At 54.0% G+C, this 17,886-nt stretch overlaps 2 protein-coding genes across 2 annotated transcripts; both read right to left on the bottom strand.

Annotated features, from left to right (window-relative positions):
* Positions 1 to 5,925: 5,925 nt before the first annotated feature.
* Positions 5,926 to 6,656, bottom strand: PG997_002276 (uncharacterized protein; the record flags this gene model as incomplete). Its single annotated transcript, XM_066806591.1, has 2 exons — positions 5,926 to 6,070; positions 6,103 to 6,656. The coding sequence occupies 2 exons, from the start codon at positions 6,654 to 6,656 to the stop codon at positions 5,926 to 5,928; spliced, it is 699 nt and encodes a 232-aa protein (XP_066673887.1).
* An 8,236-nt stretch (positions 6,657 to 14,892) lies between these two features.
* Positions 14,893 to 16,878, bottom strand: PG997_002275 (ATP-dependent RNA helicase DBP8; the record flags this gene model as incomplete). The annotated part of the gene is made up of 4 exons (XM_066806590.1): positions 14,893 to 14,963; positions 15,200 to 16,215; positions 16,269 to 16,585; positions 16,627 to 16,878. 4 exons carry the CDS (start codon positions 16,876 to 16,878, stop codon positions 14,893 to 14,895), a joined length of 1,656 nt encoding a protein of 551 aa, XP_066673886.1.
* Positions 16,879 to 17,886: the final 1,008 nt, after the last annotated feature.

Raw genomic sequence — 17,886 nt, 5'->3', positions numbered from 1 at the left:
ACGCCCAGAGAAACATCAGGAAACATCCTGCGATGGTCCCCCCATCTCGGATGCAGCGCGATTGACTCGTTGACCGCCTTCCGGTGTGAACCTGTGTCCCACCTGCACTGGTTGGGTTAAGTCAATCTATCATCTCTTCCCGTCCATACTATTAGCTCCGGTGTACCATGCTTGAGCCTCACATGGACACACATGGGCACACTTGGCAGCCTGGTCCATGGCTATCAACACCACTAGTCTGCCCCCGGGGTGGAGGGTGGAGGTGCGCGGCGCACCAGCCGGTTTCCAAGCTGCATCTCGATAACAGGCCTCACGAGCCTCATTGGGTCTCGGCGAGGAAAATCTGGAGAGCGGTCGCCGGCGATTTCCTTTTGCTGTTGCAGCAAAACGCCGCCGCCCACTTACCGGTCAGGCACAAGCTGTGGTGTGCGTAAATGAGCATGCTGCTGCCAGGTAAGACTTTGCCTTTTGCGCTGCCTTGCTTTGCCTTGCCGGCCTTCTGCAACTGTTTCTCCGCCATTTGGGCGATCAAGAAAAATGCCCTCAGCTGGCAGCCAATGGGCGGGTGATTCACCCGGAGCTCCAAGGCACCCGAGACACCCAAACACCGCCAGCTTGGTCGTCCCGCCCTATCAGCCGAAGCCACCGCCGCTGATCACCTGCCAATCAGGAGGGCGGGGAGCGGGAGCTTGGGAAGTGTGGTGCACACACCAACGCATCACCAGGTAAGTATCTGATAGATTGCTGGCTGCATACATGTATGGTGGTGGTGCTGGTGGTTGCGTTGCTGCAGAAGGGCGTCGCTGGAGGCTGCAGCGGCCGATGAATCATTCACCGCATTTCTGCCCGCTACCACGACGGGCTGATGCGACCTGATGGCGGTGGGGGGAGAATCTGTGTGTGCATACTGTCTCTCGCTAGTCAAGTCAGGTAACACCCCCCCTCTCCGCAAGTGTGAACACCAGGATAGCTTGGCAGTAATACCCTGCGGCGTATGCAGAGATGTACACTTGTGGCTTGACAAGCGTTATTCGAAACATCACGGTTCAGGTTTTGGTGTGTGGGGTTGGGCTGGTTGGTTTTACTCAATCTCAGTCTAATCTACCTCGGCGCGGCGGGAGTGCCAACTTTTTTGAGGAGGATCCTCACGGCTGACGGCTGGCAATCGGCCGATCGGTTACATCCCAGGGGCGGTTGCGTTGTCCTAGTATGTACAGATATGTGCGTAAGTCAAAACTGGAGAGTTGTGCTTGATATGCACCGCCTGTTGCGCCTCTCATAAGGCCTCGATCGTCAGTCGAAACGGCTCTCGCAAGGCAAACACTGGACCTCAGTTCTCCCTTCCCCCTCAAAAGCTGGAAGGAGAGCAGCCGGTTGGCGAAACAAGGAGCGAAAGTGGGTAAGGCGAGATTTGTTTATATCTACACCACCACCACTTATCATACATACTACAACGCATCAGCATCCAGTACCCATTGTGTAAGGCAGACAGGCAGATGGGCTAGCCAGCGGACTGCGACTATGCGGCCAGTCAGCATGAAGGTTTGTTCGAAGCAGCGCTTGGCGCGTTGGCAGACTGGATACATAGTATCCAGTTTGCTGCTTCTGCAAATACTTTTACACGCATATAGATGGAGATGAACACACGTTCAATAAGACGGTACAAGTAGATTCTGGCTCTGGCCCAGGGCGGAGAACCGCTTGACACAGCATCTCGGAGTGGGCTAGGTGGGTAAGAGTGGGAAAAGGCTTCAACTCTGTCGAGACCGTCTCCCGTTTCGGTGTTCTAGGCCTCCGGCTCCTTGTGTGGGCTCCCTTCCCTGGCTCTTTCTTGCGTGGGCTCTCTCTCCTTGCGGGGAATCAGCCGAGAATCAGCCCTTCCGGTGTATCAGCTCAGCGCGTCCGTCGTTCCCTACATGAGCGGCAACGACAAACTACACCTGGAACCCCGGAAACGGATAAACTGCTGGATTGTGTAATGGGAATACAGGCATCCGTCGTCGATCGTAAGTGAATCGATTGGATGTCGTTCGTCCATTGTTGACTTTGCTTGAACACGCAAGCCCATTCGCGTTGGGGTGGAAACGGGGAAATAGGACCCCGTGAGAGGGCATTACGCGTAATACGCGGCTCTCTTGTTACTCGCTGGCTGGTCACAACTGGTCACAATACGGGGTAACAGAAGTGTACTTCTCTAATGTCCCGAGTATACGATGCACAAAACTGGGAGAAAGCACAAGTGAATTAGTAATGAGCAGATTAATAATGTGAGACATTGACTGCGCAGTCTCCTACGTGTTCCGCAGAGTCGGGAGAAGATGGCGGTGGGTGTTCATGCAGTCAGCTGCTGCTTATTGTTACACCTCATTTGGGGAAATGATGGGAAATGATGATACTGGTCGGCCGTCGCATCAATTCGGGGTAAGAACTGCGGGATATGGGGGATGAGTAAACACCGCGATATGCGGCCCTGCCAGAAGCCCTGCTGACCATCGCACATGTCTGCCAAACGACAACGACAGCACGCCGGGTTGGGGAGCTTCGTAGTGGTTGGCCGATTGGGCCAGCAGACACGCAGGGCACCTTTTTGGAGAAACTCATGCCGAGCGATGATGATGATGAATGGAACTCGCATTTCCGCTGTTAACGGTTGCCCGCATTTGGCATTCTTTGCTCATGCAGGGTCCTTTGCCTCGTCGTCGCCAAAGGGAGAGGCAGCGGACGGGGAGAGCAGGATCTCCGTTTCCGTTGAACCGCGGCGGCATCTGCGTTTTTCTTGGGGTGTGTGTGCATACAAGGAAATAAGGAGTGTGCATACAAGGAAATAAGGAATTCGGAACTTTGGTTTTATTGCTACATGCAGCAATCTACATTCTATCTGCCGTGGATTTGCGCATTCCCCTTCCCAACAGAAACGAAATGGGCTGATCGTACTATTCGTGTGTGTATCGTCAATGGACACTGCATAAGGGGAGTCTCGAAAACGGACGACGGTCTCAGTCCTATCGTATGAGAACGGTACGTTGCTGTGTGTCTGTTGTGCATAGACCCAGACCCTCCTCCGTGAGCCTGGCAACTTTACGGTAGGTAACACGCAGTGACTGTATGGAACCTGGTTGCGTTGTGAATGATAGTCGCCAGGGGGCAGAGCGGATTTGAGGGGGTTGTTGCATTGAGGCACGGCTCACGGGATTGACCGTTCGAGGTTTCGCTGAGGAGCAGGACAGGCCCGCCTGCCAATGCCCGCCCCGGCTCGCTCACCTCACGGACAGGGGAAATCGTTTGGCCTGCCTGCGCTGCCTGCCCTGACAGCTAAACCTGCCTTGGACTGAGCTACCCGCGGGGCCCAGCCAGCCTAGCCAGCCCGGGCGGATCAAGGGACGAGAACTCGACCCGTGATCAATGCCTTTTCGTATCTACCCCACAAACCAAGAGTTAGATAGTCCAAGCTAGGCCAAGTCGAGCCAGCCAAGCGAGGAAAGAAGAGAGATAGCGGCTGGCTGGCTTGACCGACCTGATACCCTAATATTACTTGGCTGGGAGTGAGCAAAAAGGCGATCGTATCGTATCGTATCAATCATCCAGGCACCCGGAATGCAACATCCTCATTCGACCACGTCGATTAAACCAAGCGGGGGCACAGGCACATATATTAGGTACACGCTTACGGAGGACACAAGTGAGAATTGCGGATTGAGTTGAATCTCGACGCACTTGACACAGGCACCAGCCAAAGGACCCTGCGGATCTGGAAGGGATCAACCAATGAGTACCATGATGCGCCAATGGCGGCCGCCGATTGGCTTGGGGGGGGGACCACGACGATTGCTAGATTGATACGGTGATAAGCGGGCAGGCGGTAGTCAGTCAGCACGGGGAGAGACTCATCCGACCACCTACCTACCTACCTGCCACCCACCACCACCGCCCATCAGCAGCAGCAGGATACCAATTAGTGCATTGCGTTCCGAAGTACGAAGGGGGTCGGAGATACGGGCCATTGAGTTTGTCCTTGTCCTTCTGTTTGAGAAACGTACATGTAGGTATCAATTGAAATGGTTGGGTGCGGGTAAAGCCAAGGGACCGAGGATCCAAACGCATGGCCGGCTAGCTCCCAAGTGCTGAAAAACCAACCGTATCGCTCCTTATCCGCGTACCCGTACCAAGCTCCCAAGCCAAACGGCGTTCCGTTCCCAAGGGGCTAACTAGCCAGCCATACGAGGGCGCCAAGATAACCCGACGGACAGCGGACCATGTGCGCTGGTACGGATACAGTAGTTCGCTTGCGTTTCGCTCGCTATGGGGTAATGGACTTGCGACGGACGGAAACAAGTCATCATCAGCTGACGACGAGAAAACGGTGCGTCGTGGGATACTGTAGAAAGGGCGCGCGATCGAGAAACTACTACTTAGATAGGGGGAGGGGGGTGGATGACGAACGGCATTAGTAAACCCATTGAATCCAGCCCGTTCCTCTCCCGTCCTTGCCTTGCGAGAAGAGACGAATTCGTCGTAAACCTTCAATGAGGGGAGGGACGGATAGTACGAAGTACAATACGTAAGCAGTTGAGAACTTCAATTTCAGCCATCAAGGAATGAACACTGCAAAAAGAATGGGATGAGCAACAAGGGGGCGAGGTTCTAGCCCACTGGCTGCCCTGGCCATTCAGTTGACATGACATAACGGCAGGGTTGGTGGGCGGATTACCAAAGCAAAATAACATCATCAATCGTCCATCCACATCAATTGATCAGCGGGCGCGCAGGAACAAACAGGACGAAAGAAACTGCCTACACAACATTGCCAAAGGCAAAAAGCTACATTTCGCTCGCACAAGCTCTCCGCCTACCAAGAATCCGAAAAAGGGGGATGATGATGCGATTCGGCAGTACGGAATGTCTACAACAAGTACATACCTAGGGTAATACATTTTTCCAACAGTAGCTGTATGACCTCAATACCTAGCCGTCGTCGTAGACTTGTAAAAAACGGGCGGAAAGGTTAATTTGATAGCTGGGTACGGTAGGTACGGTACCTTTGGTCGCACATCATTCGCGGCCGGACTCGCTTACCGAGCAAGCGAGCAAGCGAGCGAAGCCGCGAATCGAAGGGCTCAGCTAAGGCCAGTCCCCGAGGATGATTCAGGCATGTCGGATTGTCTCCGATGGGTGACTTGATTACTTAGCACCAAAGTCAAAGAAGGGGTCTTGTTACAGCACGATTGACGCAAATGCTCCCAAAGAGAGAGTCCGATGTCGCATTGACGCCATCGGCGAATCACTCAAGCATCATCGGCCGAACTCGAGCTTGGGATCAACTGACTCGATAGAGTTGCCCTGTTGGGGGATGATAAGTGGTGATATGATGTCGATTGGATTGAGCTAGATACAGCAGATCATATGATCACGGCAATTCACGAGTTATGCATGAGACAAAATTGAAGGTTTTTTTTGGATTTGAATTTGTATTGTATTCTTCCACTCGCTAAGGAGGCGAAGTAGCTGTAGTTGTAATTGTAACTGTGATGAATCTCCAAGGCGTTCCAAGACCACTCGACCATTCAGCTCCGTGAGCCATGGGAGCGATCAGCGCCCCGCCAACCTGTTCTGTGCAACTTCCCGCCTGCGCTTCCGATAGCTTTCCCCAACTTGATAAAATTCCTTTCTGAGAGTGGTGTAATACCCGTTCTGTTCAATCCAGAGTACCAAAGCTCCTTGGAGCTGTGGGCTGTGTCATAGAGCTCTGCTGCTATGCGAAGCCCAGTCCGTAATGATAATAAAAAGCAATGAAATGCAAAGATTCGCTGCGCTGGTAAAGTTCATGCCATGCCGTCGTGGTATATTCTTTTCGTAACGCCGCCCAAGATGCAAGAGAGTAAAAAACACACAAGAGGTGATGATAAAAAGTGACTGGTTGTAGGTCACTTAGTAGACCGATATGGCGGATACTAAGCGGTTGGGGTTCCGCGGCGGCAGGTAGTATCCGTCGTTGTAGAAATCGGACTTGTCATCATCCTCTGACGCTTTCGAGTCGTAGGCCTCGGTAGCTGTGCTTTCCCTCCGCTTGTCGCTGAATGTGGGGATGGATGCAAAGGTGGCGACGGTGGCATCGATTCGTCATCCGATGATTCGGAGTCGAGGTCGAGCTCGGGTGGCGATGCGGAGTGGGATGGCGATCGTGTAAGAGTAAGAGCGGCGAAGTCCTCCTCATCGTCCTCCTCGGCATCGTCATCGTCCAGCACCTCATCCACTTGTATCGTTGGTAGTTGGGGTGTGGCGGGTGTGTAAGAGGGCATTCGCTTCAGGGAGACGACATCGGCCATCTCAATATCCTCGTCCTCCTCGTCGAAATCGCTGTCGTCCGAGTCGGACTCGGAGTCTGAAGAATCGGCCTCCCAGTCCTCCTCTGAGCGGGTTGGTACAGAGTCGGCCCACTGGATGTGCCTCTCCTCGTTGTTCTTGGGGTTGGCGCCGCGGACGGATTGGTTGAACCAGCTCTCCTGTTCCCGCTCAGCTTCGGCCAGGTCGAGCATCAGGGAGTCGAGCAGGTTGGCGTGGCCGACCAGGAGGCGGAGGTTGTGATCGGGTTGGGCAGCCTCGCGAGAGAGCTTGGCCCGGGCCTTGTGGGCCAGGAAGTATGTTTGTGTGATAGACATCTTCTTTGCGAGTGGTGACGCTGTGGAGGTGGAGGAGTGTGATGTGGTAGTAGAAGAGGAAGTAGGGTGTAGAGGCGAGAAAGATGTTGTAGTCACCATTTTGAATGATGAAAGCTAGGTAGAAGTAGAGACAGCACGATTGTGTGGTCTGTGTCTATTATGGTGCAATGCAACAAGTAGTTTGCAAATTTCTGGTCGACCTGTGAGTCAGGCAGCAGAAGCGACTAAGGCGTGCCTTTTTGTATAATTGATGTAAGGCAGGGTTCAGCGGTCCCAGAAGCTGGATTCGGTGGGGGGCCTGGCAGGGTACCGGAGTACTTCGTGAGATGAGACAGGGATAGGTGCCGTTTTCGGTACCTGGTACGGTCGAGTCGGATGAAACGAGGCTCGTGAGCAGTTCCAAGAGAGGCAAATAGATTGGGCAGGCACTGGGCAGCTAAGCTTTGGCTTTGTTGATGCTGGTCACGGAAGATATGTATAGACTCTGGTTATAGATAGAATATACTGTGAGGGATCTCGAGAGGGAGAGAGGGAATGGCCATGAGCGGACGGAGGGCGATGGATTCTTTTGTAATGCTGGCGAGCGAGAAGAACAAGACGAAAGACCCGCCTGATGGAGGGGGTGTGCAGGGAGTAAAGTCGCTGTCCTCATGTGTCCACACACCGACGTCTCGGTCTTAAACGGATCAGAAGACAGGATGCCGGAGGGAGCGGCCGGACGAAATCTAGCGAGGGCCAAGGGCGTGGGCGTGGTCAAAGGTACATCCAATCCAGCCTTTGCGCCAGGCCTGCTTGGTCTTTCGCTTTGTCGCCCGCTCCACTGGGCCACTGGGCCACAGGGCCACAGGGCTAGTATGCAGCTGCTTGTGTAATCCACGTATATGGGCGGTGTACATGTAATCCGCCGCTTCGCAAGGTAGGGAAAGCAATAAAAAGTGCGTATTACGAATTATGCCCAGTATGTACCTTGCTTGCTAAGGTTGAAGCTTATCGCCTACAGTACCTGACCCCAGACGGATTTCGGGTTTTCCAGTCCAAGCCGCCCGTTGCAGTACATGCCTACATACCTCCTTTCTGTCTCTCTGCCCGCGTCGCATAGACTCGTTCTCGCATAATCGCCGTCCTGCTTTAACTTGACCCGTGCCTGTCTCGTGGCTATGGGCTGGGCTGGGTTGGCAGGGGGGCCCAGCAGCATTGGTAGCCTCTCCATGCGGGATCTTGGCCCTGCCAGGCGCCGGCTGCAAGGCCTGCCAGCAATGGGCTCCAGCAGTTGTACTCCAGTTGACGCTTTCATAATTTCTTGCGCATGCCGTAAGCCACAATACACGTACAACCGGTCCCCACCGCACACAAAAAGTCTCCGGATGGACGTAGTATGGACGACGTTACCAATGCCCGCCCATTGTATCTTCCCGGGTACAAGGCAGCCTGTGCAAAAGCCATGAAGTCCATGGCTTAACCCCAGCCCGTGCAGCCAAGCTCCCAGCCAGTGATATTGGTAAGAGTCACCGTCGCTCCGTTGGCTGGCCTTTTACGGAGTAGTGCGTGCATCTTCTTCCCGCTGTGACTCGATCTCTGTTGCTGTATCGGCCTCGGCTTTGGCTCGGTTGCTGATGAATCCCACAAGTCCGGTCCTCGTTCCTGTCAGCCAGCCATGTGTGTGTGCCTGTCATAGTGGTAAAACCTGCGCCCGCAGGAGCTCCGCTCTTTCCAGAGCGCCGAAAAGAATAAAACAGCCCCCCACTCCAGAGGGAAGGAAAAAACGGATTGTTCAGCATCGCGAACGGCCGATTAATAATTCATACCCAACTGTGGATTCCACCCCCGAGCTATACCAACGCTCCTCCTCCATTACGTGCCCCTTCTGTGCGCTTTCCTCTCATTTGGGCTCTGAAACGAAAAGAATGGGATCGAATCACAGCTGAGAATATCAAAGGCCTGGATTGGCCTCTGGAACCGGGCATGCAGATTAGCGATCGACTCTATCCATCGCGCCCTGGCCATTGACAGCATCATACATGACGCTGTCGCGATGACACGCATCAAACATGTATCGAGGTATCCGTTTCACATTAGATAAGCCACATGATGGCCTGGCTTCAGTCGAAGCATACCTGATTATTATTGGATACAACTGCCAGCATCGGGGCCTGTGGTGCCGTGCCGCATCTACAGCACATTGGGATTTTCTCTTGTGTACGCTGTATGTAACGTGCGATCGTTGTATGACTGACTACCTACCCATACTGCATACGTCTGGCGGTATGTCCAATTGAATCCTCTCGCCATCTCCTTCGTCTTTTGTTTTGTTGTCCTTTCTGCTGCTGCTTGCATTGCATGCAGTGGTGGGAAATCAAGTTTACGGTTGCATATCGGCTCACCGTTGATTCGATGTTGTGGCTTGTCCTGTCCCGCCTGCACCATGCTCATTCATTCTGACATGGGATGAATCATCGAACATCATGGCCATACCGATCTACCGGAACGGTCGCGGTGCCGCAGCGTGTCGCAGGTTGCAGGTCGCAACCCGTGTCAGTCGTCCGCCTTTTCGGGGATGACTCGATACGACTAAAACATGTCATCTCGTTTGAACATCATCAAGTTCAATCCGTCCCCTTGGCTGCCCCCTTGGCCTGGGCGTGGTGTCGTTAAGAAGCCGAGCGGCCGTCTATACGATACGACGTACCTGGGAAAGACGCCTATTGGCCGATATCCCGAGATCATTGTGGCTTTGCCCTGCCTGCCCTACGATGAACCTAGTATTTTAGGTTAGTGATGACGGATCACCCATGCGTATTCACTTTCGTCGCCGTGTTACAACGCATAACGAGAATGTGTCGTTATGCAACATCGTATTGACTGACATTGGCTGATCTGATCGTCAATTATCATTTCATTCTCATTCAATTGATTCATTACATTTACTTTTTTTTGTTGGGCTTGGTGCCTGCTGGCAGCGCAGGGTCTGCATGCTCAATGATATGCGCATGGGTAGCCACGTCACGCCGGGGGTGGTGCCCGCGCATGTCCGGCCTGAAACTACGACCGCTTGCTATTCGACGCTTGCGGCGACGCCATCGTCAAAAGGGCCACCGCCCTAACTTTCTCCCCTTTTTCTTATTTTTCGGCCCCTGGCTGCTGTTTGACAAGCAATTATTGGCTACTGTCAGGGGTCCTCCCGCAGAAAAAAAGTGTTCCCACGATAGATGGTTGAGGTGAACAAATAGGAAAATATAGGTAGATAGTTGGGGTCATTCGACTCTAGGCCCTAGGTTAGTCTCGTATTGATGAGCTGGATGAAGCTTGGGATGATTTGCGCATGCAGAAAGTACGGTGGTGGAGCGCCCATTGTATAAGATGCATACCGCCTGTAGGGCTGAGGAGATCAATTAAACATACGGATACTGACTAGCAGCCCAACGTAGAAACCGACCTGGCCAAGCCACACTTCACGCCTCTCGTCGCCGACTCGCTTCGGTCATCTCCTTTGAGACACGACAGGAGCGTAACGTAGCAGCTCCGGCGGTTTCTTCTGATAGGCCGGAATACTCGAGACACCCAATGTCGATTCCAAATCTTCATTACCGCCTTTACGATGTGCTTTGCGACTAGGTCACTGCATGTCAGCAAGTGTTTGTTACCCAGCCACCATCAGGTACCATTGGGTTCGAAATCGAGTTTCGACAATGGATGGGTGCGTGCCTGCTTACCTGAGTATTTGCTGGAACGGGAAATTGGTAGCGGAGCCATAGACAATACTTTTTTTTCTTTCTGTTTTCGCCAGATTTCACCAAGAAGGAAAAAAGTGACTTACACACCACACCCCTCCTCACCCCTCCCCCCAGCCCAGTCACCGCCAAGCAGTAGGGCCTGATCAGGCAGCCAGATTGGGGGATACCATCTGATCACTTGCGACACGCCCAACGGTTCACCGGGGCAACGAGCATGCCGCCGCGTGGCCCTGGATCGGTTTCGTTTTAATGGAGGATGTGTCTCAAGGAACAGGAAGGGAAGGAAGTTGATGGAATCGAAACGTTCCCAGCCCAGCAGGCCGGCGTTGGGGAGGATCTCCTGCCCTGAAGTTTCCGACACATCCTTCCTCTCGGCGTTCAGAGGGGGGAATGATAACCTCCGAGTTGCCGGCACGTGCCCGCGCAGCTCGGGCTTCCAAGTTCTCCATCATTTCGAGGAATGCCTACCATTGGACGTAGATCATGTAGATTACCTGGTATGTACTCGCTGATATGTCAGTAGGCCAGGGGTTGGTGGTTACTGATAAGATTCCGGGACTCTAGGTAGGATCTAATTGCTACCTAGGAGGGGTGTGTGAACAGCTAGCGACCACGCCGTTTCGCAGTCTCGCGGTCTCGCAGTCTCGCTATCGCGCGTCTCTGCGAAGGCAGACAGGCATGCCCCTTATCAATATGCTAGGTACGGCTATCACGGAACGGAAGGGCTGGGATAAGTGACAGTAACTGACGACGACATCAATCTGATATGGGAAGCCAAGTTTTCGCCAAGCTTGAGTTTCTCTGATATTTGACATACCCAATGCGACATTCTTTATTAGATGGACCTATTTTATCCTAGGTAACAGCGATATTCGGGCACCGCTGGCAGGCTGATGCCAATGCCAATGCCCATGCGCGTGCTCCGCTAGCCATGCTCCCTGTAACCATATTTTTTTTCATCACAGTCATCACTTGCACCACTTGCACCACTTGCACCACTTACACCCCTACCGCTATCCACCGACGACACACAACTTGCCAGGTGTGCATATCAGAATTTGATCAAAAAGAAAAGAAAATTTACAGAATGGCAGGGCCCCCGGCCACCTGCCTTGCAAATCCTCGCTACCTTAACCTGATTTGAATATCAAGGTGGCAGTCGAGGGGTTGGAAAAAAAGAAGAGTGTCTGTCAAAAATTCATATCGTTACCCCCTCCCCCCGGTGCAGTTGGGTACTGGACTGGCGCGATGCAAAAAGACAGCTGACAGTGGATGGTGCAATAATTGCTCCGCTAATAAGTGTTCACTTCCACTCCTGCCTCCCCCTCCCTCTCTTTAGGCCCATCCGACCATCTGGTGCAGTGCCGTGCAGTGAGTGCAGCCGCTTATGTTGGCCGCTCTTTCCATCCTGTGCCTCGTGCACGCCCGCAAACGCACGCACGCACCTTCTGTAAGTACTTACGCACACTCGCATATCAATCAGCGGGCGGGCAAGCCAAGCAGCGAGAACAAAGTCTGCCCTGATAATGTGGAGCAGTAGCGAGAAGCAAGCTCAACTCAATCGGGGATATGGGTATTGGACATATCTGGTAAATCCGAGCGCCAAGGCCTTTTCGCCAGCTCTTACGACCGGCTGAACTCTACACTCAAAGCTCTCGCTCGCTCGCCAACCCAATTGCGAATGATGTCCCCTTTGCTCGTCGTCAGCTGGAACATTGAAGCCAACTGACGCCCCCCTGACACGATTCAATCCCGCAATCTGTCTTCCGGATCGGGTTGTTGGATGTCTCCAAAGTCCGCTGGAGAATCCCGAGAGGGGTCATTTGATATGCCAAGATGCATTTTGCTCTTGCACATCTTTTTTGACTCATCTCGGTGCGCAGTCATCTCCAGATGTTTTCCAAGTACCAATCGACGTCATCCTCAGACTTCTGGATGTTCCCTAGGGACCGTGTCTCGGCTCGGAGACGGCATCTTTCTTTTCTACCCCTTTCCGCTTTGAATCAAGCCAAGCCCCAAACCCAAACAAGAGACGTCATCGCGTCTGTAAAGAGAGCTGCGCGGGCGCGGGTGTCAGGAACGTCAACTATAAAATCAAGGTTTTGCCTTTAACGGGCATTGAGTGCGTGTGGACCACATTTGACCCATTCTGCGACGAACTGACAGGATGTGAACCATGTACCTTTCGAGGCAGAATTACCCCTTTTGACCCCAGATCGGCGATCGATGTCTTGCGATTGATGCGGCTGCTTCCCGAAACTCAAAAACATCAGAAGATAGCAGCAGCGAGCGAGCGGCCTGCCACTCTCGGTAACTATCCGCTTCAGTGAGGCAGTTTTCAGAACATGGTTCACGAGATCCTATCTATGGGATGGAAGGTAAATATAGTTGATATAATTCTTTTCTTTTGCGCTGAATGGATCGGATGTTGGATGGCTCGGGCAACCCAAGCCCTGCCCCTAAACCCATCCCAAGTAGGTTATTGCCAGCGAATACACGCATCGCCTTGAATCATGCTCGCGAGGCTTGGACACTGAACGAACGTCAAGGGAGGGGTGGGCCCCGGTTTGTTTCCGGTGTCTTCTACGCGGCCAAGCCGCTTGGGAGGCTTGGAGCTTTCGGAAGACACTCCGATTCGGGGGCACGCACACGCGCCCGTCCGCGGAACGACGTGACTCGAACGGCATACGATGACAGTGCTGTAGCCCGCCTCTTGGCCGCCCGCTCGGGCGGATGCCGCGCACTGCCGCACGCGCCCTGTTGATCGCAAATATATCTGCGTCGCGATCTCCCCCTTTCTTGGTGATCTAAGCAAAGGTGATCTCCCCCTGAGAGCTCTTGTTTCTTATTCCCTCATCGGATTCCTCGATGGTCTGCAAATGCTTGGTGTTTGCTTCTTCTATCTCTATTCTTGCCGATCTGATTGCCGTGGTCCGGAAAAGGTGGCCTTGGCCTGCCTACCAGCCGCCGCCGAAGTCCAGAGGATCTGGGCAGATCGGGCTACATGACACAGGGAGTCCGCAGACCGAGGGTCCTTTCTGGGAAGGGGTCCTCTTGGCAGGTCCGACTTCGTTTCATCTAGATGGCCATATTAAGCCTCTCCGGTCGCGTTTGCTAATACGAAGCTTCTTTCGTTGCCTTGACCCAGGGAAGAATCCTTCATCGGCTTGGCGGTCGTTGATCTCGCAGCCAAAACCGCATATGCTTACGTGTTCCCTAATTCTATTCCGTGGAATATATCGATCTGAACATTCTTTCTGCTTCGAAGGCCTTTGATGTTCAGTTATGATTATACTCTTCGTTTCCATCTATCAAACTTTTTGCCACGGCAATGCGGTTTTGTATGGAGGCTCCAGGGGGTGGTTTTCGTTAGGGGGTAACTTACAAGATACTGCCATTTCATTGGTGCGGAACTCACCCCTTTCCTTGGATTGCTGTCGATCCCGTTTGATACGGACTGGAGTGTCTCCGTACCAGGGCCTGCCATGAAGCGCGCACTGCACTCGAGATGCGTTTTGCTCATAGGCGAGGGAACAACTAACTTCTCTTTTCCCTGTCGCATTCAATTACGGGTTAAGGAAACCTGGTCGTAACAGGTCATCGGAGCTACGCAGTTACATACGTGTACGTGGCTTGCTAGGCAGGTGACGTGAGCGCTCGGCGTATGGCGAGTCCGAATGGCTGACAACCACCCCCGAAGATGTTACCGGGTTTTTGTTACCGTGCCGAGCCCGAATGTTCCTCCTCCTCCTAACCCTGTAGTGTGTATATGTGTAGGTTCGCATGAAGCCATGCATGCAGCAATGAGCAAGACTGCCATATCTGGAAGTACGCGGATCGTTGCACCCTCGCGCGCGCAACCTCTTTCCCATTCCTGCATTGCGAGTCTTCAAGCCCCTATCGCCGACAAGCAGGCAGAGGAAGATGATGACAATCCCACACGGGGAAAGGAAAACATCAAGGACCCGTCCCCACATCCACAGATTGTGGTCAAAGGGACGAGGAGTGCATATGTATTTGTCAAGGCGCCCTTGCGAAACTGGGCTGACAGTACCTACCAGCAAGCCAACAGCAGCATGCTACGTTTTCCCAGGGCGGCGGCGGGCGTCAGCTGAAGTAATACACACCGACCCATCCGACCCATTCCATCCCCACACCCCTCCTCCTTCTGACTTGACTTGACTTGACTGGGGGAGGGGGCGGGGGCTATGTTTCACCCCTAAATCCCAAAGGATGCGAGTAAGAGCGAGAGGCGACAGGGAGGTCACGCGATAGGGCTGAGTTCGGGACCCCTGTTTTTGCCAGGGGCATGCATGGGAAGGAAGGAAGGGAAGGGAAGGAAGAGATAAGATGGCGTGGTTCTCGTGCTGGGGCTACTGCCGTCAGCTTACTGTACATTTGTTTTCGGCGCCGCCTACTCGGTTCCATGATCTGATACGATGGATGGAGCCGCACACCCGGTCATCGTCCATCCTCTCCTGGCTTAGCTGCTTGCGGAGGTACCGTTATCTGACAAAGGTGCCGAATTTCCCAATGAGGGGGAAATGGTGAGAGGCAACGGACTTGAAACGAGATGCTGGAATGAAGGTAGTGGTAATGTGTAAACTCTGAAATTACAGTTTCTATAACAGCCGCTTTTTGACACCATGCGCCGGTCTATGTAGGTCTATTATGGACTTGACACCCAACGCCCAATCCAGCCCTGAAATGTAAGTATGTAATCCCAATTTGGGGGTAAGGATGCCCTCAGTAGACATGAATGTGAATCTATGCCCGTAGTTTCTGCATGCCACGCTTCCGCTTTCCGCCAACCTCGCGATTCTCCTCCATCTCCAGCAGCGCCTCCCGCTTCTTCTCGCCGACAAGCTTGAGCGCGTCGCGGACGACGCGGGTCTCGGAGGTTGACGCCCTCCTCCTCCCAAGCCTCCATGGGGCGGCCGACGCGCTTCTCGATGGCCAAGACGAGATCGACGTCGCGCTGGCCGACGAACGAGACGGCGTCACCCTTGCGGCCCGCTCGGGCGGTACGACCGACGCGGTGAATGTAGTCGTCCGGGTTGCGCGGCAGGTCGTAGTTGACGACCATCGAGACCTCGGGGATATCGAGACCACGGGCCGCGACGTCGGTCGCGACCAGGATGCGCGCCGCGGAGGCGCGGAAGCGGCCGAGGTTGTTGATACGCTCGCGCTGGGGCAGCTTGCTGCTGAGCGAGACGACGCGGTGGTCGAGCAGGCGGAGCAAATGATGGAGGTACTCACACGTCTGACCCTTATTCACGAACACGATGATGCTCTTCTCGACGTTCTCGTCCGTCAGGAGGAAGGTGTGGAGGTAGTGCTCCTTGTGCGTCACGGGGACCTGGATGTACATCTGACTCAGGGTCGCCGGGATGGCGAGGGCCTGGTTGTCGACGACCGAGACGAAGACGGGCGCCTTGCCGGGCTTCCGGGGCCGGTTCTCGAGCGCGCGCACTTCGGGCGTCATGGTGGCGGTGAAGAGGAGCGTCTGCCGCTCGTCGGACGGCGGAAGCGCGCCGAGGCACTCTTCCAGGTCGGGCACCATGCTTCCGGGGCCGTCGGAGGCGAGAAGGCGGTCTGCTTCATCGAGGACGAGGAACTTGACTCGGTTGAGGCCCGCGATTGTATCCTGCCCAGAACTCCGGATATGGTCGGCGAGACGACCGGGTGTTGCGATGATCAAATGCGGCCTTTGCGCTAACGCGATGGCTTGAGATCTCATGTCCGAACCGCCTGTTATCAAGCAGGCTTTCAAGGTTTGAGCAGCTGAAATGGCCTTGAACTGTTCGTATATTTGCAGTGCCAATTCCCTGCGTCTGTCAGCATTGGTCTTAGCTGAATGTGTTCTGGGGCAAATACATACCTCGTAGCAGTAAGAACAACGGCGAAGATGCAACTGGGGTCTTCAGCGAGCCTTTGCAGGATGGGGGTGGCGAATGCGACAGTCTTTCCGGAACCGGTCCTACTCCCACCAATGCAGTCCTTGCCCTGTAGAATTTGCGGGATAGTCTCCTTCTGAATCTTTGTCGGCCGCCGAATGGCCATGTTGGACAGGGACTGGATGAGCCATGGCCGTAAGCCGAGTGACTCGAATGTCGTATCAAGCTCCAGAGGCACATTGGCCGGGGTGGTGTCCATCACGAGATCGAGGTCACTCGGGGCAGCAGGTGCCGGTGCTCCCTGTGCTGGTCCCCCGTTTTCCTCCCAACGCGCGAAGGGACCGCTATGGACGAGATGATGCCAGCGTGGTATGGTTCATCATCCACCGGGTCGACCTCGACATCGACGCTCACTTTACGCTTCTTCCTGGGCGTATCACTATCCAGCGAGTCCGAGTCTGAGCCGGACAGCGCCGCGGCATCGCTGCCGTCCTCGTCCCCGGCACTTCCAAGGGAGGCCTGGGACTCAACATCCGAGTCGTCGGACGAAGGTGACGTGATTTCGATCTCCTTTTTAGAAATCCTGGGCGCCATGGTGTCCTGATTGGGGGTTGATGTGAAAATCTTTGGTGAGATTTAGCCGACAGGTTGAAGCGGCCAAAAGTTTTAGTGGGGTAGGCGTTTTTTTGATCGCTTGGGGTGGAGCTGGGCCGGCCAATGAACGCCGGCAATCGCGTATAATTAGACGCTCGGCGCTTAGAGACTGCACTAAGGCAAAGGAAAAGATCCCAGCTGCCAGGGGATACTTGGTTGGAGGTTCTTTGCATCCTCAGTATGTACATTAGTGCGACTGGGCTGCTAGCATGTACGGGACGCATACGATAATACTCAACTAGCAAACGCATACGGTATCAATGTCGTTGTTGGAGTTGTTCAACACAGTGCATGCTTTGAATTCGCTGCTGGTGGGGCGTTGAAATGCTGGAATGGTCGAGTCGGAGGATGCCCATTCGATCCCAACCTTACCAACAAACCGAACCGGCCGGTAATTGGACGGAATGGTGCTCTCAACAATATGTGATTTGGACCCCTTGCGACTGCCCATGACCTTTAGACGCCAGCAAGCCCAGTGCAGGCAGACGATCGGCGCAATGCAATCGCGGTTGGAACACGCCGCATCGACTCCTTCATCTCATCCGTCATGCAATCGGCCTGCTTGGGGCAAGCCAAGCGATCATCTCGCCAAGGGCCAATGCGACCTCAGCGGTGGCCAACCATTAAGCAATCGATGGATCAATATCGAAATCGCGAAGTCGTCACTCAGAGTTTCAGTCTCGCAAAGACTCAAAACAAACCAGTATCTCATGGCTTGCTGCCCCAATTGGCCCGCAGGTGGATTAATCGTCCGACAAACACGAAAGGCAATACCTACCTAGGTAATAATACACCGTCCCATCAACGAATGATACGCTGTTGAGCCTCAGACAGAAGACATTGACCAAGAGCTGCCCACGATGTTTCGGACGATTTCCTTTGATTCGCCCCTGTTCGAGGGGGCGGAAAGCGTTCATTCGCAGCATGCGCGGCAACTGGAAATCTGAG

The sequence above is a fragment of the Apiospora hydei genome, assembly GCF_038363865.1.
Source record: "Apiospora hydei strain CBS 114990 chromosome Unknown utg000003l_segment0_segment0, whole genome shotgun sequence".
Lineage (NCBI taxonomy): Eukaryota > Fungi > Ascomycota > Sordariomycetes > Amphisphaeriales > Apiosporaceae > Apiospora > Apiospora hydei.
The sequence above is the reverse complement of the archived record's forward strand: the minus strand, read 5'-3'. Positions and strand labels throughout refer to the sequence as shown.